The sequence below is a fragment of the Lithobates pipiens genome, unplaced genomic scaffold, assembly GCF_037356315.1.
Source record: "Lithobates pipiens isolate NorthernLeopardFrog02 unplaced genomic scaffold, aLitPip1_a1.2 Scaffold_10, whole genome shotgun sequence".
Taxonomy (NCBI): Eukaryota; Metazoa; Chordata; class Amphibia; order Anura; family Ranidae; genus Lithobates; species Lithobates pipiens.
Window position 1 is genome coordinate 167,463,700 of NW_027507686.1, and position 21,545 is coordinate 167,485,244.

General features: G+C 44.9%; 1 protein-coding gene across 1 annotated transcript in view; it reads left to right on the forward strand.

The window, feature by feature from the left end:
* Positions 1-1,117: 1,117 nt before the first annotated feature.
* BATF2 (basic leucine zipper ATF-like transcription factor 2) overlaps positions 1,118-21,545 on the forward strand; it is a 68,634-nt gene continuing 48,206 nt past the window's right edge. The window contains exon 1 of the mRNA XM_077459481.1: positions 1,118-1,536. Coding sequence (XP_077315607.1) covers positions 1,477-1,536 — 60 coding nt within the window. The 5' untranslated portion in view covers positions 1,118-1,476. The remainder of the gene's footprint in view (positions 1,537-21,545) is intronic.

Below are 21,545 nucleotides of genomic sequence, written 5' to 3' on the forward strand. Positions count from 1 at the left end.
AGATATCCTGCTATCTTGGTATGTAACAAGGAAGAAGGGATACTTAAGGTGTCACTAAAGCCAAAACCTTTCTTTCATTTTTGGATAGAGTAAGGGAGGGTTATAACCCCTGTCAGTTGTTTTTGCCATCTGTGTCCCACTGGGAAGATTTCCCTTCACTTCCTGTCCCACAGCAAAAACAAGGAATGAGATAAAATCCCTCCAAAGTGAGGGAGTCCCGGGGGTGTCACCAGAACTAGCGTCCCCGTGGGAAGATTTCCTCTCTACTACTGTTCTGATGTCAACCCAAAATGTGGGATTTGATTTAGCTTTTACTGTCAGTGGTAGCAGTAAACAGGACAAACAGAGATGATAAATCTCCTTAACGCAGGCACAAAAAGCAAAAAAACCTGACAGGGGTTCTAATCCCTTTCCACTCTATTCAAAACTAAAAAAAAAGTTTTGCCTTTAGTGACTGTGTGTTTGAATCTATCAACACGTCAAAGCTTTTATAAAGTAGATGCATATATAAATGAGCTGCATATGTATAGAAACATTGATGGCCTCATGTTAATGTTAACCTCTGTACTCTCTAACAGATTAGATTAAAAAAAATGTCACATTCTTTACATGTTATACAGCCTGACTGCATAAAAAGTAAAAAAAATAAAAAAAATGGGGCTTCAATTGGGATTTAATATAAAACACAATATTAATAATAAATATAATGTACGAGGGGTCTTCAAAAAGTTTCTGCACTTTTATACATATTTAATAGTTAAAAAGTGCAGACACTTTTTGAGGAACCTGTGTATAATAATACATTTATAAATATTATAGCATTAATACTTGACATTAGGAAATTATGTGGACATTAGCTAACTTGAGTAAAAATGTACTAGCTTTAATATGGTGAGAAGTTGTTTTGATTGCAAATGTAACTGCTCCAATATGACAATGGCTCTTTGATCTAAACTATTTTACATTATTTTCCTCCAAATAAAAACTGTAGAGCTCTTTCTTGATAGTATCAGTATAGTAACAGTGTATCCGTCCTTCCCTTTGCATTCCACAATTCTAGTCAACCAATCATTAGTGAAAACTATACTCCATGTGACTTTCTGACAGAAGAATTGCAGTTAGGGTAAAGCGAAACCAGGGAAAGCAGCTACTAGGATCTGTGCAACATACTTTTTCTTAGTGGAAGGCAAAAACAGTACCAGCTAATTTCTCACTCTGATAGTATTAGTCCATGCTGCTGTTTTATAGAAGATATGTAAAATAGTTAAAACCCAAATTTGTTCGATTTATAAAACATGCAGGAAACATTGAAATATTTTTAAATTATGCAAAGCTGCAAGTGGCAGGAATATAAGAAGTTATGTTATTCTTAAAGCAATGAGGAAAACTATGTGACTGCTTTATAGCAAACTATCTCCAGGGAATTGTTTTTTTTTTACATTCTGCATACGCAAGCTTAAACAAACATCTAGAAATATGAAAAAAGAAGAAAAAGATTTCTGTGAAATGAAGATAACATGCAAGATGCAAAATAAGGTAAGTGAAACGTTGGCTCCTTTAGGTAGAGATTGTTCTGTATCTCCACTGTGTAGATATCTTACCCAATTAACACATCCTGTCTAACAGCACATTCAATACCTTTCTCTTTTGACCCGGCTACTACAGAAGAGGTTACCAAACTTCTCTCAGACACTCACCTAACCACCTATCTCCTGGACCCTTCCTTCACAACAACCACGGTCACCCTCTTTCTCTATCCTATGCTCTCTCACTCAAATTTTAAATGTCTTCCTCTCTACTGGCATCTTCTCCTCAGCATGCACAAATCACCTCGATACTCAAAAGCCCTCACTGGACCCCACCAGCCAGAACAGCTTAAGACGACCCCCCTCGCTCCCATTTACTTCTAGACTTTTAGAGTATTTTGTCTAAAACCATCTGAATTCCTACTTCATGGAAAACAAACATCCTGACCCCCTACAGTCAGGCTTTCCCTCACAGAAACTGCCCTACTAAAACTCACTAATGACCAGGGCTAGTGCAAGGATCGTTGACACCCTAGTCGAAACCTAATTTTGTCACCCCCCGGCTGCGCCTATGACTCCACCTTACCCTGCCCTTGCTACACATGACCTATCTGACCCCTACACTGACCCCTTGACACATAAACTAATCCACCTGACTCCTACTTCCCGCATTACTCACATCACACTGACCCCTACACTGACCTACCTGATAATTACACCGACCAACCTGGCACCTACACTAACCCACCTGGCACCTACACTAACCCACCTGGCACCTACACTGCCAATTACACTGACACTGACCATCACACTGACACCTACACTGACACATACACTGACCATCACGCTGACACCTACACTGACCATCACGCTGACACCTACACTGACCATCACGCTGACACCTACACTGACCATCACGCTGACACCTAAACTGACCATCACGCTGACACCTACACTGACCATCACGCTGACACATACACTGACCATCACCCTGACACATACCCTGACACATACCCTGACACATACCCTGACACATACACTGAAAACACATACACTGAAAACACGGACACATCACACTGACACATCACACTGACACATCACACTGACACATACCCTGACACTGACACATACCCTGACACATACCCTGAAAACACATACACTGAAAACACATACACTGACACATACCCTGAAAACACATACACTGAAAACACATACACTGACACATACCCTGAAAACACATACACTGACACATCACACTGAAAACACATACACTGACACATACCCTGACTCTGACACATCACACTGACACATAAACGTACACTGGCATGACACATACACTGACACATCACACTGACACTGACACATACACGTACACGTACACTGGCATGACACATACACTGACACATACACTGACACATCACACTGACACATACACGTACACTGGCATGACACATACACTGACACATACACATACACTGGCACATACAATGACACTGACACTGACACATACACTGACCATCACACTGACACCTTCACTGACCATCACACTGACACCTACACTGACCATCACACTGACGCATACACTGACCATCACACTGACGCATACACTGACCATCACACTGACACCTACACTGACCATCACACTGACGCATACACTGACCCATCACACTGACACCTACACTGACCATCACACTGACGCATACACTGACCATCACACTGACGCATACACTGACCATCACACTGACACCTACACTGACCATCACACTGACGCATACACTGACCATCATACTGACGCATACACTGACCATCACACTGACGCATACACTGACCATCACACTGACGCATACACTGACGCATACACTGACACATCACACTGAGACATACACATACCCTGACACAACACACTGACACATACACTAACACATACAATGGCACTGACACATACACTGACACAATGGCACTGACACATACACTGACCATCACACTGACACATACACTGACCATCACACTGACCATCACACTGATGCAGACACTGACCATCACACTGACCATCACACTGACCATCACACTGACACATGCACTGACCATCACACTGACACATACACTGGCCATCACACTGACGCATCAACTGACGCATCACACTGACGCATCACACTGACACATCACACTGACACATACACATACCCTGACACTGACACATACCCTGACACATCACACTGACACATCACACTGACACAGACACATACACTGGCACTGACACATACACTGGCACTAACACATACAATGGCACTGACACATACACTGACCATCACACTGACGCATACACTGACGCATACACTGACCATCACACTGACACATACACTGACGCATATACTGACCATCACACTGACCATCACACTGACGCATACACTGACCATCACACTGACGCATACACTGACGCATACACTGACGCATACACTGACGCATACACTGAACATTACACTGACCATCACACTGACGCATACACTGACCATCACACTGACACATACACTGACCATCACACTGACACATACACTGACGCATATACTGACCATCACACTGACCATCACACTGACCATCACACTGACGCATACAATGACCATCACACTGACGCATACACTGACACATACACTGACGCATACACTGAACATTACACTGACCATCACACTGACGCATACACTGACCATCACCCTGACACATACCCTGACACATACCCTGACACATACCCTGACACATACACTGAAAACACATACACTGAAAACACGGACACATCACACTGACACATCACACTGACACATCACACTGACACATACCCTGACACATACCCTGACACATACCCTGAAAACACATACACTGAAAACACATACACTGACACATACCCTGAAAACACATACACTGAAAACACATACACTGACACATACCCTGAAAACACATACACTGACACATCACACTGAAAACACATACACTGACACATACCCTGACTCTGACACATCACACTGACACATAAACGTACACTGGCATGACACATACACTGACACATCACACTGACACTGACACATACACGTACACGTACACTGGCATGACACTGGCATGACACATACACTGACACATCACACTGACACATACACGTACACTGGCATGACACATACACTGACACATACACATACACTGGCACATACAATGACACTGACACATACACTGACCATCACACTGACACCTTCACTGACCATCACACTGACACCTACACTGACCATCACACTGACGCATACACTGACCATCACACTGACGCATACACTGACCATCACACTGACACCTACACTGACCATCACACTGACGCATACACTGACCCATCACACTGACACCTACACTGACCATCACACTGACGCATACACTGACCATCACACTGACGCATACACTGACCATCACACTGACACCTACACTGACCATCACACTGACGCATACACTGACCATCATACTGACGCATACACTGACCATCACACTGACGCATACACTGACCATCACACTGACGCATACACTGACGCATACACTGACACATCACACTGAGACATACACATACCCTGACACAACACACTGACACATACACTAACACATACAATGGCACTGACACATACACTGACACAATGGCACTGACACATACACTGACCATCACACTGACACATACACTGACCATCACACTGACCATCACACTGATGCATACACTGACCATCACACTGACCATCACACTGACCATCACACTGACACATGCACTGACCATCACACTGACACATACACTGGCCATCACACTGACGCATCAACTGACGCATCACACTGACGCATCACACTGACACATCACACTGACACATACACATACCCTGACACTGACACATACCCTGACACATCACACTGACACATCACACTGACACAGACACATACACTGGCACTGACACATACACTGGCACTAACACATACAATGGCACTGACACATACACTGACCATCACACTGACGCATACACTGACGCATACACTGACCATCACACTGACACATACACTGACGCATATACTGACCATCACACTGACGCATACACTGACCATCACACTGACGCATACACTGACGCATACACTGACGCATACACTGAACATTACACTGACCATCACACTGACGCATACACTGACCATCACACTGACACATACACTGACCATCACACTGACACATACACTGACGCATATACTGACCATCACACTGACCATCACACTGACGCATACAATGACCATCACACTGACGCATACACTGACACATACACTGACGCATACACTGAACATTACACTGACCATCACACTGACGCATACACTGACCATCACACTGACACATACACTGACCATCACACTGACGCATACACTGATGCATACACTGACACATCACACTGACACATACACTGGCATGACACATACACTGACACAGACACTGGCACATACAATAGCACTGACACATACACATACACTGACACATACACTGACACATACACTGACACATACACTGGCACATACACTGACACACATCACACTGACACACATCACACTGACACACATCACACTGACCTACCTGACTCCTATTTCCTGCATTACTCACACACAAACCCCCTCCATACAGCTCAATGTAGATCGGGGAGGATCCATCCTCCTCCTTACCTCTGCTCTTTGATGCTGCCTTCAGCGACCATGTACCGCTTGCCCAACCCTAAGCTCTTATGAGCAGGGCCCTCCTAACCCTCTTGCACTGTATTGTATTGTAACTGTACTGTCTCTGTTTATATTGTAACGTACGGTGCATATTGTTGACGCTATATAAGTACTGACAAGCATCACTGATGGGCGCTGATTGGCATCAGCACATTCTTAAAGGCCAACTTTAGCTTTATACATAGGGGATGAGAGACAGCTGGAGTTGGGTTTTAAAGTGATTGTAAACCCTTACTTATACCCAATGAAGTGATTGGCCTCAGATGATACCCAGAGATAAAACAAACCCTCCTACATATCTTGTATCTGTTTATCTGCAGTCTTTTCTTCTGAACATTCGTTCGAATTCCAGAATTAATAAAGCTTGTCTGAGCTGTCAGAAACAGGTGGTGGAGAGTTGAAGTTACACCCTGCAGAGCTCAGTGAAAAGAGCTCTGAGAGCTAATTGGAGGGAATGAACCCCCCCCCCCCCCCCCATTTACACAGCACACAGGATCACTCCCCAGCACCTTTTTTCTCTTGGTGTCAGGAAAACCTGTCAAAAGCGACTCATGTAGATAGCAGAGGAACAAGGCCATTGGCTCCTGCTGCTGTCATATTTACAGCCAGTAAGGAGAGAGTGGGGGTGAGGGTGAGCCATGCTGAGTGTGGTTCAGGAATGAGTCAGCACAAGTGCCCCCATAGCAAGGGCTTTGGGCAGGGGAAGGAGCCAGAAGCACTGACAGGGGACCTAAAAAGAGGAAGATCAGGGCTGCTCTGTGAAATATTATTGCACAGAGCAGGTAATTTGTTTGTTATAGTAGTTACAAAATTACATAGCATACAATCAGAACACAATACAAGTAATATACTTAACACGTCCTCTGGCTGTCCTCATGATGGAATGAGAGAGAGCTCTATTTCAAAAATTCCCTTTTGACAAACACACCTCACCCTCACCGCATCCCATTGCCTGCCCCCCCCCCCCCCCTTTGCTTGTGGACGAATCAGTGTCTCTGGGGCGTCTCCTCCCCCAGGCTAAATATCTCTGACCATCCTGCCATAATTGGCCTCTGGGGGGCCGTGTCTGTCCATGAATTGTAACTACTCTGACTGGGGTCAAATCTTGGGTTTCAATCTCCTGTGCCCCGCCTCAGTCCATTAGGTTCGTCTTTGATTCTCACAGACAGATCGGAGTAAGCATTGTCATGCAGAGTAGCTCTCATAGATAGATGGGAGCCTCTAATCTAAAGTCACAATAGAGGTTTAACTGGTTACATTCCAACCGGGGGAGGGCATCCTGTTCTTCAGGACACTGCACATATTGGGAATGGGAATCAATGCATGTATCCCAGAAGACACTACATGAGTTCATATTGAATCCAACATTCACCTCTTTGCGCCTAAAAAGGCGCATACCACCCTTCTTCAGACACGGCTCCTATTGAACAGTCCATAACTGTTTTCTCCCCAACATGCGTTCTCGAACAAGTACCTATTGAACAGTCCTTAACTGTCTTAACGTGTTGTGGTTTTCAACATGTGCAGCAACAGCTCCTATGGAACAGTCCATAAGGGTCTTACCGCATTGGGCTTCCCAACACGTGCCACTTTGCCACTGAATGACACATCACCATCATTCTTCAGCGACAGCTTCCATGTCACCCTTCTGTATCTTTGGTATCTTCTCCCTTCCGGTATCTTCAGGACGGGATGCAGTACAGGCAAGGGATGTCCATTCACTCACCATTCACCAGCACACATTCAGAGCAACATGTCAAAAAGCTCTCAAATACAGAGTTTCCATGAGGGCCTTTCTTGCCCACATTACTAGCCTACGATACACATAGGTCACACTATACCATAACATGAATCAACTTATTACCATAATATCTATGTACATATATGTGTCCCATCCAATTATGCACCCCGCTCCCAACCTCCTATAATCCTTTACTGTAAATATGGGTCGGGATTAGGCGGTCTTGCTCACAACAGTATTGCAGGGCTCTGACTTGGCAGCAAAGTCTCTAACTCGTACACAGAGACCTTACGGTCTATTCGTCCCTCAACTTGCATAGACAAATGGGAGACCCTTCTATATAAATATCGAGTTTAACCACACATATAAATCTACAACAATGACAAAATCCACAGAATTCTACCTCTGTGCCTGGATTTCAGAGATCATGCCCAGGGTATACCATGCACCTCTACCTATGGTTAGGTTCAAGGAACCCTCTAGTTCCATGACTAACACTACACCACTATTCTTTAGGATAAAGAAACAAACTCGTCTATGTCCAAAATAATACCCGGGTGCTTCCTTCCCAGCAATGATCTCTCCATCCAGAACACAGAGTGAAATAACTTCCCAACATTTTTTGATCCTCCCCATGTTTTGACCTGGCATACAAAGGACATCATGGTCATGCTTCCGACCAAGGGAAATATCAATCTGCCTCCAGCTTCCATCTTCTCTGATCACATGTGGGTGATTTAGCCTCAAATGCAACAAGATAGAATCCCCAGTCAGTAAGCCCATTGATGCCACCAAATATAATGACCGAGTCTGCACTTCTGTATATGGGAACGTACAGCATAACACCTTTCACAATCCAAATTAGTACAGCCCATCCAGGCATTCGACCACTACTTTGGATTAGTGTAAGCAATGTGTTTTGGCAAAATCTTATTGACCGGTGATGCTAACTCATCAGGCCACCGCCACTCATACAGAGAAGGTACAATCAGCTTAATGTTGGTTGATAATTCCACCTGCCACTATGTGCACACCAGAGCCACTAACAGATTTCTGTCCTGTACCATCACATTCTCTACCAACCTCTCAACATGGTTTACCAAAATCCAGAACCACTTTAACCTGGGTGTTTCTGTGACTTTGTTGAATGTTATCAAGGATGTCACCAATCTCTCTGAGCAACAAAGCCCCGCTCATTCTCTGAAGCTATGGCAGTGAGTTTGTTCCTCAGGAGGCCAATGTCCACTCCATTAACAACACCCATCCCAGCAACTATTCCCCCTAATATAGTGCTGAATATATCCCTCCTCTTTTGGGTTACTCCTCAGAAATAAGCTCCCTGCCCGAACCTCATTCTGTGTCCGCACATTTCTGGGAGTAAGTCACTGGTACAATGACCTCACTTGATTCAGTGTATACTCAGCGCATATAGGGTAATAGGTCTTTATCAACCACTGTGATATGTTGCAGCGCCATGTGGCGAAGGCATACTGTACCCTGGTAGCCAGCGTTTGTTCCCTTTATCTAACGGAGCATGCTCCCATGTGTATTCATTGGCATTATCTGTGCAGGGTTTCAACCTCTCAGGTGAGACATCAACCAGGCGTATCTCCCCCACACAAGGAAATTTTCACCCCATTGATGTGTCAACTGGCCAACCTCTAGTCTGGCCCACGGACACCTTATTATGCAAAAGTGCCAGCCTCCTGGGTACCTGCACCATATTAACTCCGTTACGTCAATACATGTCATACATTAAAAAACCTTTCTTTCAACTCCTCCCTTCAACAAAAAAAAAACACATATTTTACATTTTCATGTTCTGACGGATTGGATGCGTCATATTCCTTCCCCAACTTCCAACCCATTGCACACGTATTAATAACATGTTTGCATTCATCAGGAGAGACTCTGGCAAAAATATTTCACAAGTTCTGTTGATAGGCACAGTCTTTCAGATTCAGCATTAGCACCAAATTGTCCATAAGAAAAAAACAAGTATTAAACTGAATGTTTCAGTTATTTTTCCTCTACTGATGTTTATCAGAACAAATTTGTGGTGTGGCACAGACAAACTGCCAACCAGATGATCATCTATCATTGATGTTCCTGAATCCTCTCCAATCTCGCTCCACCAGGATTCTGGAAGTGAAAAACAAGAGCAGCATCAAATTCTTATCCATAACATCTGCTTGCTTACCATGTTTACTTATAGCTACCCCCTTGGAACCCAGGAGCTTCATATTCCTGGCTTCTGCAACTCTGACCAAACTATCCAAACAACCATGACCTCTTTAGGCTGAACCCACTCTAAAATGGATCCCCATGGTATGATCAAAAATTTAAAATGAACGTCAATGTTGCTCCTCAAAAAATTATACATTTCCAAGCTAAAAAGACACTACATTTATCTGTATCTTTACATTCTATGCACTACCCCCTTTCAGGTGGACAAAGCCTAAAACTTTTGGACCTCTTTTCCACCTGAATGAAAATAAAAACAAAGAAAAAACACAAAACTCCTGCGGCTAAAATGGTTTCCTACCAATTTTTTGTCTTACACAAAATGTATCCAGCTGCTAACTGAGGGCATCGTCAATTATCCCCCTTTCAGGTGGACTAAACAAATTTTTCCACCTGAACAGAAATAAAAATAAAATAGATGACTAAACAAATACCAAAAACAAAAATTTGAAAAAAAAATTAAAAATCTGGCCATTATCACACAAAAAACATGACAAGACAACCACCATAAAACAATGACAAACACTCAACTTTTAATTAACGACATCCATGGACTTTTCTCCTGAGAAGAGTGCTCATTCCGATCTGAAAGACAATTAGTTAGGGAAAAACAAAAAAACAAAAACAAACAAAGCATATGTATCTCATCACAACATTGTAGCTTAATTTGTAACTCTTTAGTACTATTGTTTATTTTTCATTGTTTGCAAACAATTACTAACTAATGAGCTCATGGTACCACGTGATAATGGATTATGCATTTGCAATAACCTAACCCCTGCTCTGCTCGCACTGTTGTTCTCACCTGCAAACAAAACACAAACATATCCCAACCAGTTTAACTTCCTCCCTGGTCTCTGGAAAAGGAACATACAGACGGTGATTACACACAATTCTTATATTAAGCAGCAGTATACTACTAAAGAAAATACTCAGGAAAAATTTACAAAAAATAAAAATAAAAACATAAAAAAGAATAAAATAAAAAATATATATTTTAATTTTTTTTTTTACAAAAATTGAAAATAAGAGAAGAAGAAGAAAAAAAAAAACAATAATCATAACAGAAAAAAAGTTTTAACCACAAAAACAAATTGACCAGAATATTCTCACCATACCTGCAGCTCACTAAGTGCTGCTAACATTGTTTCCCCCAGTGCTATATTTGAATAACCATGCGGCTACCTCCATTTTGATTTTACGCAACTGTCCTACATATTGCTTTTCAGTTTGTAGACTCCGCATTTGGGTCTTAACCGGGAAATGGGTTTGATTACTATGGGCTCCATGCTTTGGATTGCTACCCCACCTGGCCGAATAACATTCATAATGCCTTGGGGTCGTTTTTGGGTATGATCTTCTTTTGATATCATTATTCACCGCCCAACAATATTTTGCAATGTTACCCCCCCGCCCCCCCCTTTACACAAAAAACATTTTAGCTCTGGTTTCCCTGCATATGCCCTTCTTTGAGCATATGGCGCTGGAAACTCACATTGCTTGATAATATTACTACGATTGGAATGAACAGACTTTACACTTTCATCGTCTGAGGAGTCATCAGAAGTTTCCATTGTCTCAACTCCTGAATCAATTTCAAGTGCAGTTATCACACCTTTATTTACCTCTCCCACATTGATTCCCATCATAGTAATATCATTTGCAGCAACAATAGCATACGGGTTTTCTTCATGTTCCACTTCTATATTTTCTCTACACCAAGTATGTGCGGAGGGTACCTCCACCATTGCACATTCGGAGGATAACTCCATTATGACTGCTTGAGAACCCTGTAATTCCTCCTTAAAGCGGGATTCCACCCTAAAGTGGAACCTCCGCTGATCGGATCCCTCCCCCCCTCCGGTGTCACAATTGACACCTTTCAGGGGGGAGGGGGGTGGGGATACCTGTCAAAGACAGGTATTTATACCCACTTCCGGGCATAGACTCCCGTGGGAGTCTACGCCATTTCCTGCCCTGCCGCGCTGTCTGCTGGGACACACACGGGTCTCAGTGACAGCGCGGAGATTTCCTATTGCGCAACGCGACTCGTGCATGCGCAGTAGGGAACCGGGAAGTGAAGCCGATTCGCTTCACTTCCTGATTCCCTCACCTAGAATGGTGGCGGCAGCAGCCGAGAGCCGAGCGATCGATCGGCCTCGACTGCCGGCATCGCTGGAACCCGGGACAGGTGAGTGTCCATTTATTAAAAGTCAGCAGCTGTAGTATTTATAGCTGCTGGCTTTTAATATTTTTTTTTGGTGGAATCCCTCTTTAACCACTTTCAGACCGGACCATTTTGCTGGTAAATGACCAGAGGTCTTTTTACACTTTGGCACTGCGCTGCTTTAACTGGTAATTGCGCGGTCATGCAATGTTGTACCCAAACAAAATTTGCGTCCTTTTCTTCCCACAAATAGAGCTTTCTTTTGATGGTATTTGATTGCCTCTGCGATTTTTATTTTTTGCGATATAAACGTAAAAAGACCGCAAATTTTGAAAAAAAATGATATTTTCTACTTTTTGTTATTAGAAAAATCCAATAAACTCAATTTTAGTCATACATTTAGGCCAAAATGTATTCAGCCACATGTCTTTGGTAAAAAAAAAGTCAATAATTGTATATTTATTGGTTTGCGCAAAAGTTGTCACATCTACAAACTAAGGTACGTTTTCTGGAATTTACACAGCTTTTAGTTTACGACTGCCTATCTCATTTCTTGAGGTGCTAAATTGGCAGGGCAGTACAAAACCCCCCCAAATGACCCCATTTTGGAAAGTAGACCCCCTAAGGAAATTGATAAGAGGCATGTTGAGCCCATTGAATATTTTATTTTTTTGCCTCAAGCGATTGAATAATGACAAAAAAAAAATTTTTTTTTTTTTTTTACACAAAGTTGTCACTAAATGATATATTGCTCACACATGCTATGGGCATATGTGAAATGACACCCCAAAATAAATTCTGCTGCTTCTCCTGAGTACGGGGATACCACATATGTGGGACTTTTTGGGAGCCTAGCCGCGTACGGGGCCCCGAAAACCAAGCACCGCCTTCAGGCTTTCTAAGGGCGTAAACTTTTGAGTTCACTTCTCACTACCTATTACAGTTTTGAAGGCCATAAAATGCCAAGATGGCACAAAACCCCCACAAATGACCCCATTTTAGAAAGTAGACACCCCAAGCTATTTGCTGAGAGGCATGTTGAGTCCATGGAATATTTTATATTTTGCCACAAGTTGCGGGAAAATTACAAACTTTTTTTTTTTTTTTTTTTTTTTCACAAAGTTGTCACTAAATGATATATTGCTCACGCATGCCATGGGCATATGTGAAATGACACCCCAAAATAAATTCTGCTGCTTCTCCTGAGTACGGGGATACCACATATGTGGGACTTTTTGGGAGCCTAGCCGCGTACGGGGCCCCGAAAACCAAGCACCGCCTTCAGGCTTTCTAAGGGCGTTACAGTTTTGAAGGCCATAAAATGCCAAGATGGCACAAACCCCCCCCAAATGACCCCATTTTGGAAAGTAGACACCCCTAAATTTAGGGGTACACTAGTGAGACTAGGTAATAAATGGCGGGTGCCCTGAAACTATAAAAAAATAACTAACCAACCAGCGTCACCTGTAACAGTTATATGGTGATCACTGGTGAAAGGGTTAACTAGGGGGCAATCAGGGGGCTTTATGCGGTAATATATGGGGGTCCCTGGCACTATAAAAAGCTGCGGCGAACCTAAATACCTACCTGCCTAACTAGCGTCACCTGTGACACTAATACAGCGATCAGAAAAACGATCGCTTATTAGGCTGGGTTCACACTGGAGCGATGCGGGAACGCCACGAATGCGCGGCGGGTTCCCGCATCGCATGCCTCCCGGCGGCAGTTCACACTGCCCTATGCGAACTGCTGGGAGTGTCAGTGAAATGTTAATGACACCCCCAGATCAGTTCGCATATCGCAGTGCTATCTGCAAACTTGGATCGCATGGTGTGAACACCCATGCGATCCGATTCTGCTGCGGACCAAAAAAAGGGTCCCGTGCGAGTTTGCGGCGGGTGCGGCGGGTGCGACACGAATTCAGCCATACTATCTGTATAGCTGAACTCGAATCGCACAGAGATCGGATGTGATTTGCACTGCAGTGCGGTGCGAATCACATCCGTTCTCATAAACCGCTGCAATGTGAACCCAGCCTTAGTGACACTGGCGACGGGGGGTGATCACGGGGTTAAACCTTTATTGGGGGGGTTAGGGGGGTACCTTAGAACTAAAGGGGGCTAACCCTAACTGCCCTAACAGTTATTAGTCACAAATGACACCTGCCGGGTGATCAGGGGGTTAAACCTTTATTAGGTAATAAATGGCGGGTGCCCTGAAACTATAAAAAAATAACTAACCAACCAGCGTCACCTGTAACAGTTATATGGTGATCACTGGTGAAAGGGTTAACTAGGGGGCAATCAGGGGGCTTTATGCGGTAGTATATGGGGGTCCCTGGCGCTATAAAAAGCTGCGGCGAACCTAAATACCTACCTGCCTAACTAGCGTCACCTGTGACACTAATACGGCGATCAGAAAAATGATCGCTTATTAGGCTGGGTTCACACTGGAGCGATGCGGAAACGCCGCGAATCCGCGGCGGGTTCCCGCATCGCATGCCTCCCGGCGGCAGTTCACACTGCCCTATGCGGACTGCTGGGAGTGTCAGTGAAATGTTACTGACACCCCCAGATCAGTTCGCATATCGCAGTGCGATCTGCAAACTCGGATCGCATGGTGTGAACACCCATGCGATCCGATTCTGCTGCGGGCCAAAAAAAGGGTCCCGTGCGAATTTGCGGCGGGTGCGGCGGGTGTGGCGGGTGCGGCGAATGGCTGAACTCGAATCGCACAGAGATCGGATGTGATTTGCACTGCAGTGCGGTGCGAATCACATTCGTTCTCATAAACCGCTGCAATGTGAACCCAGCCTTAGTGACACTGGCGACGGGGGGTGATCACGGGGTTAAACCTTTATTGGGGGGGTTAGGGGGGTACATTAGAACTAAAGGGGGCTAACCCTAACTGCCCTAACAGTTATTACAGTCACAAATGACACCAATGCAAAAAAAAAAAAAAAAAAAAAAATGACATTGGTGTCACTGTGACTGGGGGGCAGGGGTAATTGGAGGGGGTGATCGGGGGGGTGTGAGTGTGCCTGGCATGTTCTACTGTGTGTGTAGAGTGTTGGTGCAACTCACCGATCCGCTCTCCTCCGTGTCGGAACGAAAAATACCGACACGGAGGAGAGAATACATCACTTCCTCTCCTGTGTTTACATTACAGGAGAGGAAGTGATGTCACGGGGGATTCCTATTCGTCGGGAGCGATCGCATGGGGGTGGCCATGAATGAATGGCTGCCCCCTCGTCCCGGATCGCTCCCGGACGAAAACCGACCGCCGCAGGCACCGGGCGGGGGCCCGATCGGGCCCCCGACCCGCGGGAGGCAAGGGACGTACATGTACGCCAATATGCCTGCCCGTGCCATGCTGTCGACGTACATCGTCGTGCGGCGGTCGGCAACTGGTTAAGCAGTGTGATAACCTGCAAATTCTCGGCCTCCCTTTGATTCAAAGAGGCAATGCAACTTTCTCTTAATTTACACGTTTGTTCTAATTCATCTAATCTCTGTTGCAATACACATTTCTCAGTCACTAATTGTTCAATCTGATTACGTGCATCTGCATCAGCCTTTTCAAACCTAATTAATATGTTTTTTAATAAAACATTTATTCCTGCGCTAACACTGGTATACACTAGATCGAGGAACTGCTGTGTCCACCGAGATGGATCAAACCGTATCCACTTAGTGCAAAGATAAGGGGTATGTTGGTTTTGTGCTGTTCTCGTTTAAAATTATTATTCAAAGAAATCTCTATTCTTCTTCCTTATCTGCCTAGCTCAAGGGAAAGGTCCCAGATAATAAAAGGACTAAACGTTAAAAATACAATCATCTATTGATACCCATAAGTTATTACTGTAAAACACGTGCGTTAAAACAAAAAACACTCCAAACTGTGTCTAATAAGGTGTTCACCCTTAATTGGAGTATTTCAAATTGTGGGTATATATATATATATATATATATATATATATATATATATATATATAAATAAATTCTTCAACGAAAATATTATATATATCTCTTTTAAGGTGCCAGTGCTTTTCTGTGACAGGTTATGTGCATTCCAATCAAGTGACCACTTCCCAGTGTTCTCTCCACTGTGAACGTACACTCAGGTGGGCAATGGCCCTTTACCTTATGGTAAGGAGATAATTGCATATAAGTGGAGGTCCCTTTAAGGCTCTTCTGTCCAGATCCACAAACTTCTCCTTTTAATTTCTTATTACTCTGTGGAACCCAATGGATCAATAAAGAGGGGGTACCATAGTGTAGTATTTTCATACATATATCAAGTTTATTAGAAAAAACTTCACACAGGGTACTCAAATATTAATTCATTAAAAATCAGCCTGTATCCAACGAGCAGCGAACTCGTGTCTATGTACAACAGCAATGAGTGTGATGTCACACCACGTGACTTCATCAGGGAATGCTGGGAAAGGATGCTATCAGAATATATATAGTCTCCGGATGGCATTAGCTTCGAACGGCCATTTTCTCGTTGTTCCCATAGAGGACCATACAGCCGCCATGTTTATGAAGACCAGACCAGCGGCATGCACAGTACACAAAGAACCATGCGTCGCTGGTCTTGGCATCCACCACCACTTACAGAATTTCACGTCGCGTCCTACGGGACGCCGCCATTTTATTGGTTATATTCCCCCTACAGGGCTGACTAACTCCTTATATGTCGCCAGTATTGACGCCGCCATGTTATAGGTTATACAGTGATTTCCCAGGCAGCCAATACAGCTATACAGCGGTGTACATTATATATCTATGTCCTCTTGTAATTATTATTCAGGATTTATATAGCGCCAACAGTTTGCGCAGCGCTTTACAATATGAGGGCAGACAGTACACTTACAATACAAATCAATACAGGAGGGATCAGAGGGCCCTGCTCGTTAGAGCTTACAATCTAGAAACATAATACATTAAGTATCTTTATATTAATCTTTGTACTGGCGCTCGGTGATGGTCTAGTTATAAACAGACAGAAAAATAGGTTAAAAAAATGTAATTTAAAAGAAATTAAAAAAAATCCTTTACAGTGATAAAAAGGAAAAAAAGGAGGGTTGGGAGTAGGGATGAGCTGAACACCCACCGGTTCGGTTCGCACCAGAACTTTTGAACGGACCCCAAATTCGTACGAACTTTAGAACCCCATTGAAGTCTATGGGACTCGAACGTTCGAAATTAAAAGTGCTAATTTTAACAGCTAATATGCAAGATACTGTCCTAAAAAGGGTTTGGGGACCTGGCTCCTGCCCCAGGGGACATGGGTCAATGCCTAAAATGTTTTTAAAAATGGCCGTTTTGGCGGGAGCACTGATTTTAATGATGATTAAAGTGAAAAAAAAAAGTGAAATATTCCTTTAAATATGGTACCTGGGGGGTGTCTGTAGTATGCCTGTGAAGTGCCACGTGTTTCCCCTGTTTAGAACAGTCCCTGCACAAAATGACATTAAACGGAAATAACATCATTTAAAACTGCTTGCGATTTTAATGTTTTATCTGGTTCCTGCAATATGGTTGAAAATCATTGAGAAAAATGGCATGGGTAGCCCTCCCTGCCCATTACCAGCCGCTTTGGGTCTTGTACGCATATTAAGGGGAACCCCGTACCTATATTAAAAAAAGGAAATGCGTGTGGCCCCCAGGCCCTATATACTCAGAACAGCAGTATACAGACGGTGCAAACAAGACAGGGACTGTGTAGGTTTGTTGTGTTAAGTTGAATCTGTTTGTAATTTTCAACTGGTACATTTTTAAAGTGTAGCTCCAGTCAAAAAAACTATTTTTAAGCTTTTTGGAAAACATAGGGAAGGGTTATCACCCCTGTATAATTTGTTTTGTCGTCCATCTTTTTTCATCTCACTTGCTGTTGTCTCCTTCCGTTTGCAAGTAGGAGATGTTTGTAAGTTGGATGTTTGAAAGTAGGGGCCTGCCCTATATGCTCTGCAGAAATGGCGGAACAAGGTGTTGGTTTTGCCACAACATTGTAAGCCCTCAAAGTGACTCTTGGTGGGCGCTGGAGCGCCCTGCTGTGAACAATTATATCAAGAATTGTAATTACATGCCATTGTTGAACAGTGGTAGAAAAATTGACCTTTGGTGGTTGTGGTGCTGGTGCCACAACACTATAAGTCCTCACAGTTACTCTGGGTGGGCACAGGAACGGGCCCTCCTGTGAAATATTATATCAAGAATTGTAATTACATGTCCCTGTTAAACAGGGGCAGAAAAATTGGGCCTTAGGCACTGGTGCTGGTGCCACGACACTGCAACCTCTCCCATATACTCTAGTTTTATTGCAGGAATTAGCCCTGCTGCAAAGCATTGCATCAAAAATTGTAATTAAACGCCCCTGTTAAACAGGGGCAGAAAAATTGGGCCTTAGGCACTGGTGCTGGTGCCACGACACTGCAACCTCTCCCATATACTCTAGTTTTATTGCAGGAATTAGCCCTGCTGCAAAGCATTGCATCAAAAATTGTACTTAAACGCCCCTGTTAAACAGGGGCAGAAAAATTGGGCCTTAGGCACTGGTGCTGGTGCCACCACACTGCAACCTCTCCCATATACTCTATTTTTATTGCAGGAATTAGCCCTGCTGCAAAGCATTGCATCAAAAATTGTAATTAAACGCCCCTGTTAAACAGGGGCAGAAAAATTGGGCTGATGGCATCACCCAGAACCAGAAATGTTCTTCCAACATATCAGCGGAGGAGGAAGAGGATAGACAATCAACATAACAGGACAGTCACTCAGCATCAGCATAGGCAGTCTTGAAGGGATGTGATATTTCAAAAAAAAATTATTCGGTTACATCACCTTCAGGTGCTTGGTAGCTGTGGGTGATCCAAGACTGATTCATCTTGATGAAGGTCAGTCGATCAACTGATTCGGTGGACAGGCGCACCCTGTGATCGGTAACAAAGCCACCAGCAGCACTGAAGGTGCGTTCCGAAAGAACACTGGATGCAGGACAGGCCAGTAGCTCAATTGCATACTGTGCAAGCTCTGGCCAGTGATCCATCCTCAAGACCCAGTAAGCCAGAGGATTTTTGGTGGGAAAGGTGTCCAAGTCTGACCTTGCCCCTAGGTATTCCTGCACCATGTAAATCAGACGCTGGCGATGGTTGCTGGAACCGATCATACCTTGGGGCTGCGGACTAAAAAATTGTCTGAAAGCATCAGTCAGACGGCCACCTTCTCCACCGCTCCTACTGACCGATGCCTCAGCAACACGTTGTCCAGGACCAGGAGTTTTTAACCTCCCAGTCTCTGAGAACGCATTGCTCAGACCTTTCTGCAAGGCCTCCCGGAGATGTCTCATCGTCTGCTCCCTCTGCGATGGCAAGATAAGGTCGGCAACCTTACCCTTGTACGGTGGATCAAGGAGAGTGGCCAGCCAGTAATGATCCCACTTCTTGATCCGAAGAATACGAGGATCCTTCCGCAGGCTTTGCAGGATCAGGGAGGCCATGCAGCGTAGGTTAGCTGAGGCATTCGGTCCGGAGTCCTCTGGTTCACTAAGGGCAACCTGATCCGCAGCTACCTCCTCCCAGCCACGTACAAGTCCACGTGTTTCTTGGGACTGTAAATCATCCCTACAAGACTGCTGCTGCTGATGCTGAGTGCCAGCCTCCACCTCCATGCTGACACAAACATCCTCCTCCTCCTCTTCCTCCTCCTCTTCCTCCTCCTCATCCTCTTCCTGTGTGATGGGTGGCACAGCGGGAACACTGTCTGGATAAAGGGGGCCTTGAGAGGCAAGGAAGTCCTCCTCTTCCTGCCTCTGTTCTGCCTCAAGTGCCCTGTCCATTATTCCACGCAGCGTATGCTCCAAGAGGTGGACAAGAGGTACAGTGTCACTGATGCATGCACTGTCACTGCTCACCATCCTTGTGGCCTCCTCAAACGGTGACAGGACAGTGCATGCATCCCTGATCATGCCCCACTGGCGTAGAGAGAAAAAACCGAGCTCCCCTGACCCTGTCCTGGTGCCGTAGTCGCACAGGTACTCATTGATGGCCCTCTGCTGCGTGTGCAGCCGCTGCAGCATGGCCAACGTTGAGTTCCATCTGGTGGGCATGTCACATATAAGGCGGTTCTTGGGCAGGTTCAACTCCTTTTGGAGCTCAGCCAGCCGAGCACAGGCATTAAATGATTGGCGGAAATGCACACAGACTTTCCTTGCCTGCTTCAGGACATCCTTTAAGCCGGGGTACCTGCCCAAGAACCGCTGCACCACCAGGTTAAGGACGTGAGCTACACAGGGCACATGGGTCAGTTGTCCCTGTCGGAGGGCGGAGAGGAGGTTGGTGCCATTGTCACAAACCACCATTCCTGTCTTAAGCTGGCGTGGCGTCAACCACCTCTCGGCCTGCCCCTGCAGAGCTGACAAAACATCCGCCCCAGTGTGGCTCCTGTCCCCCAAACAAACCAGCGCAAGCACGGCATGGCATCGTTTTGCCTGCGTACTTACGTAGCCCCTGGAACGCCTACGGAGCACCGCTGGTTCTGAGGACAGAGCACTGGAAGAGGCCATGGAGGAAGAAGAAGAGGAGGGGGTGGAGGAGAGAGGTGTGTCACAACCAATAGTAGCATTTTGGAGGCGTGGTGGCGGAACAACCTCCAACACTACTGCACCTTGTCCTGCATCCTTCCCAGCTGCCAGAAGAGTGACCCAATGGGCTGTGAAAGACAGGTAACGTCCCTGTCCATGCCTGCTGGACCATGAGTCAGCGGTAATATGCACCTTACCGCCGACCGCCCTGTCCAGCGAGGCAAGGACATTGCCTTCCACATGTCGGTAGAGAGCCGGAATCGCCTTCCGTGAGAAAAAGTGGCGTTTGGGGACCTGCCACTGAGGAACCGCACATTGTACAAACTCACGGAAGGGGGCCGAGTCTACCAACTGAAAAGGCAGCAGTTGAAGTGCTAGCAATTTAGCCAAGCTAGCATTCAACTGCTGGGCATGTGGATGGCTGGGAGTGAACTTCTTTCGCCAGTCCAGCAGCTGGGGCAGGGACATTTGCCTGCTATAATCGGACGTGGGTGTACTGCTAGCAGTGTGCCCGGAAGCACTTGGC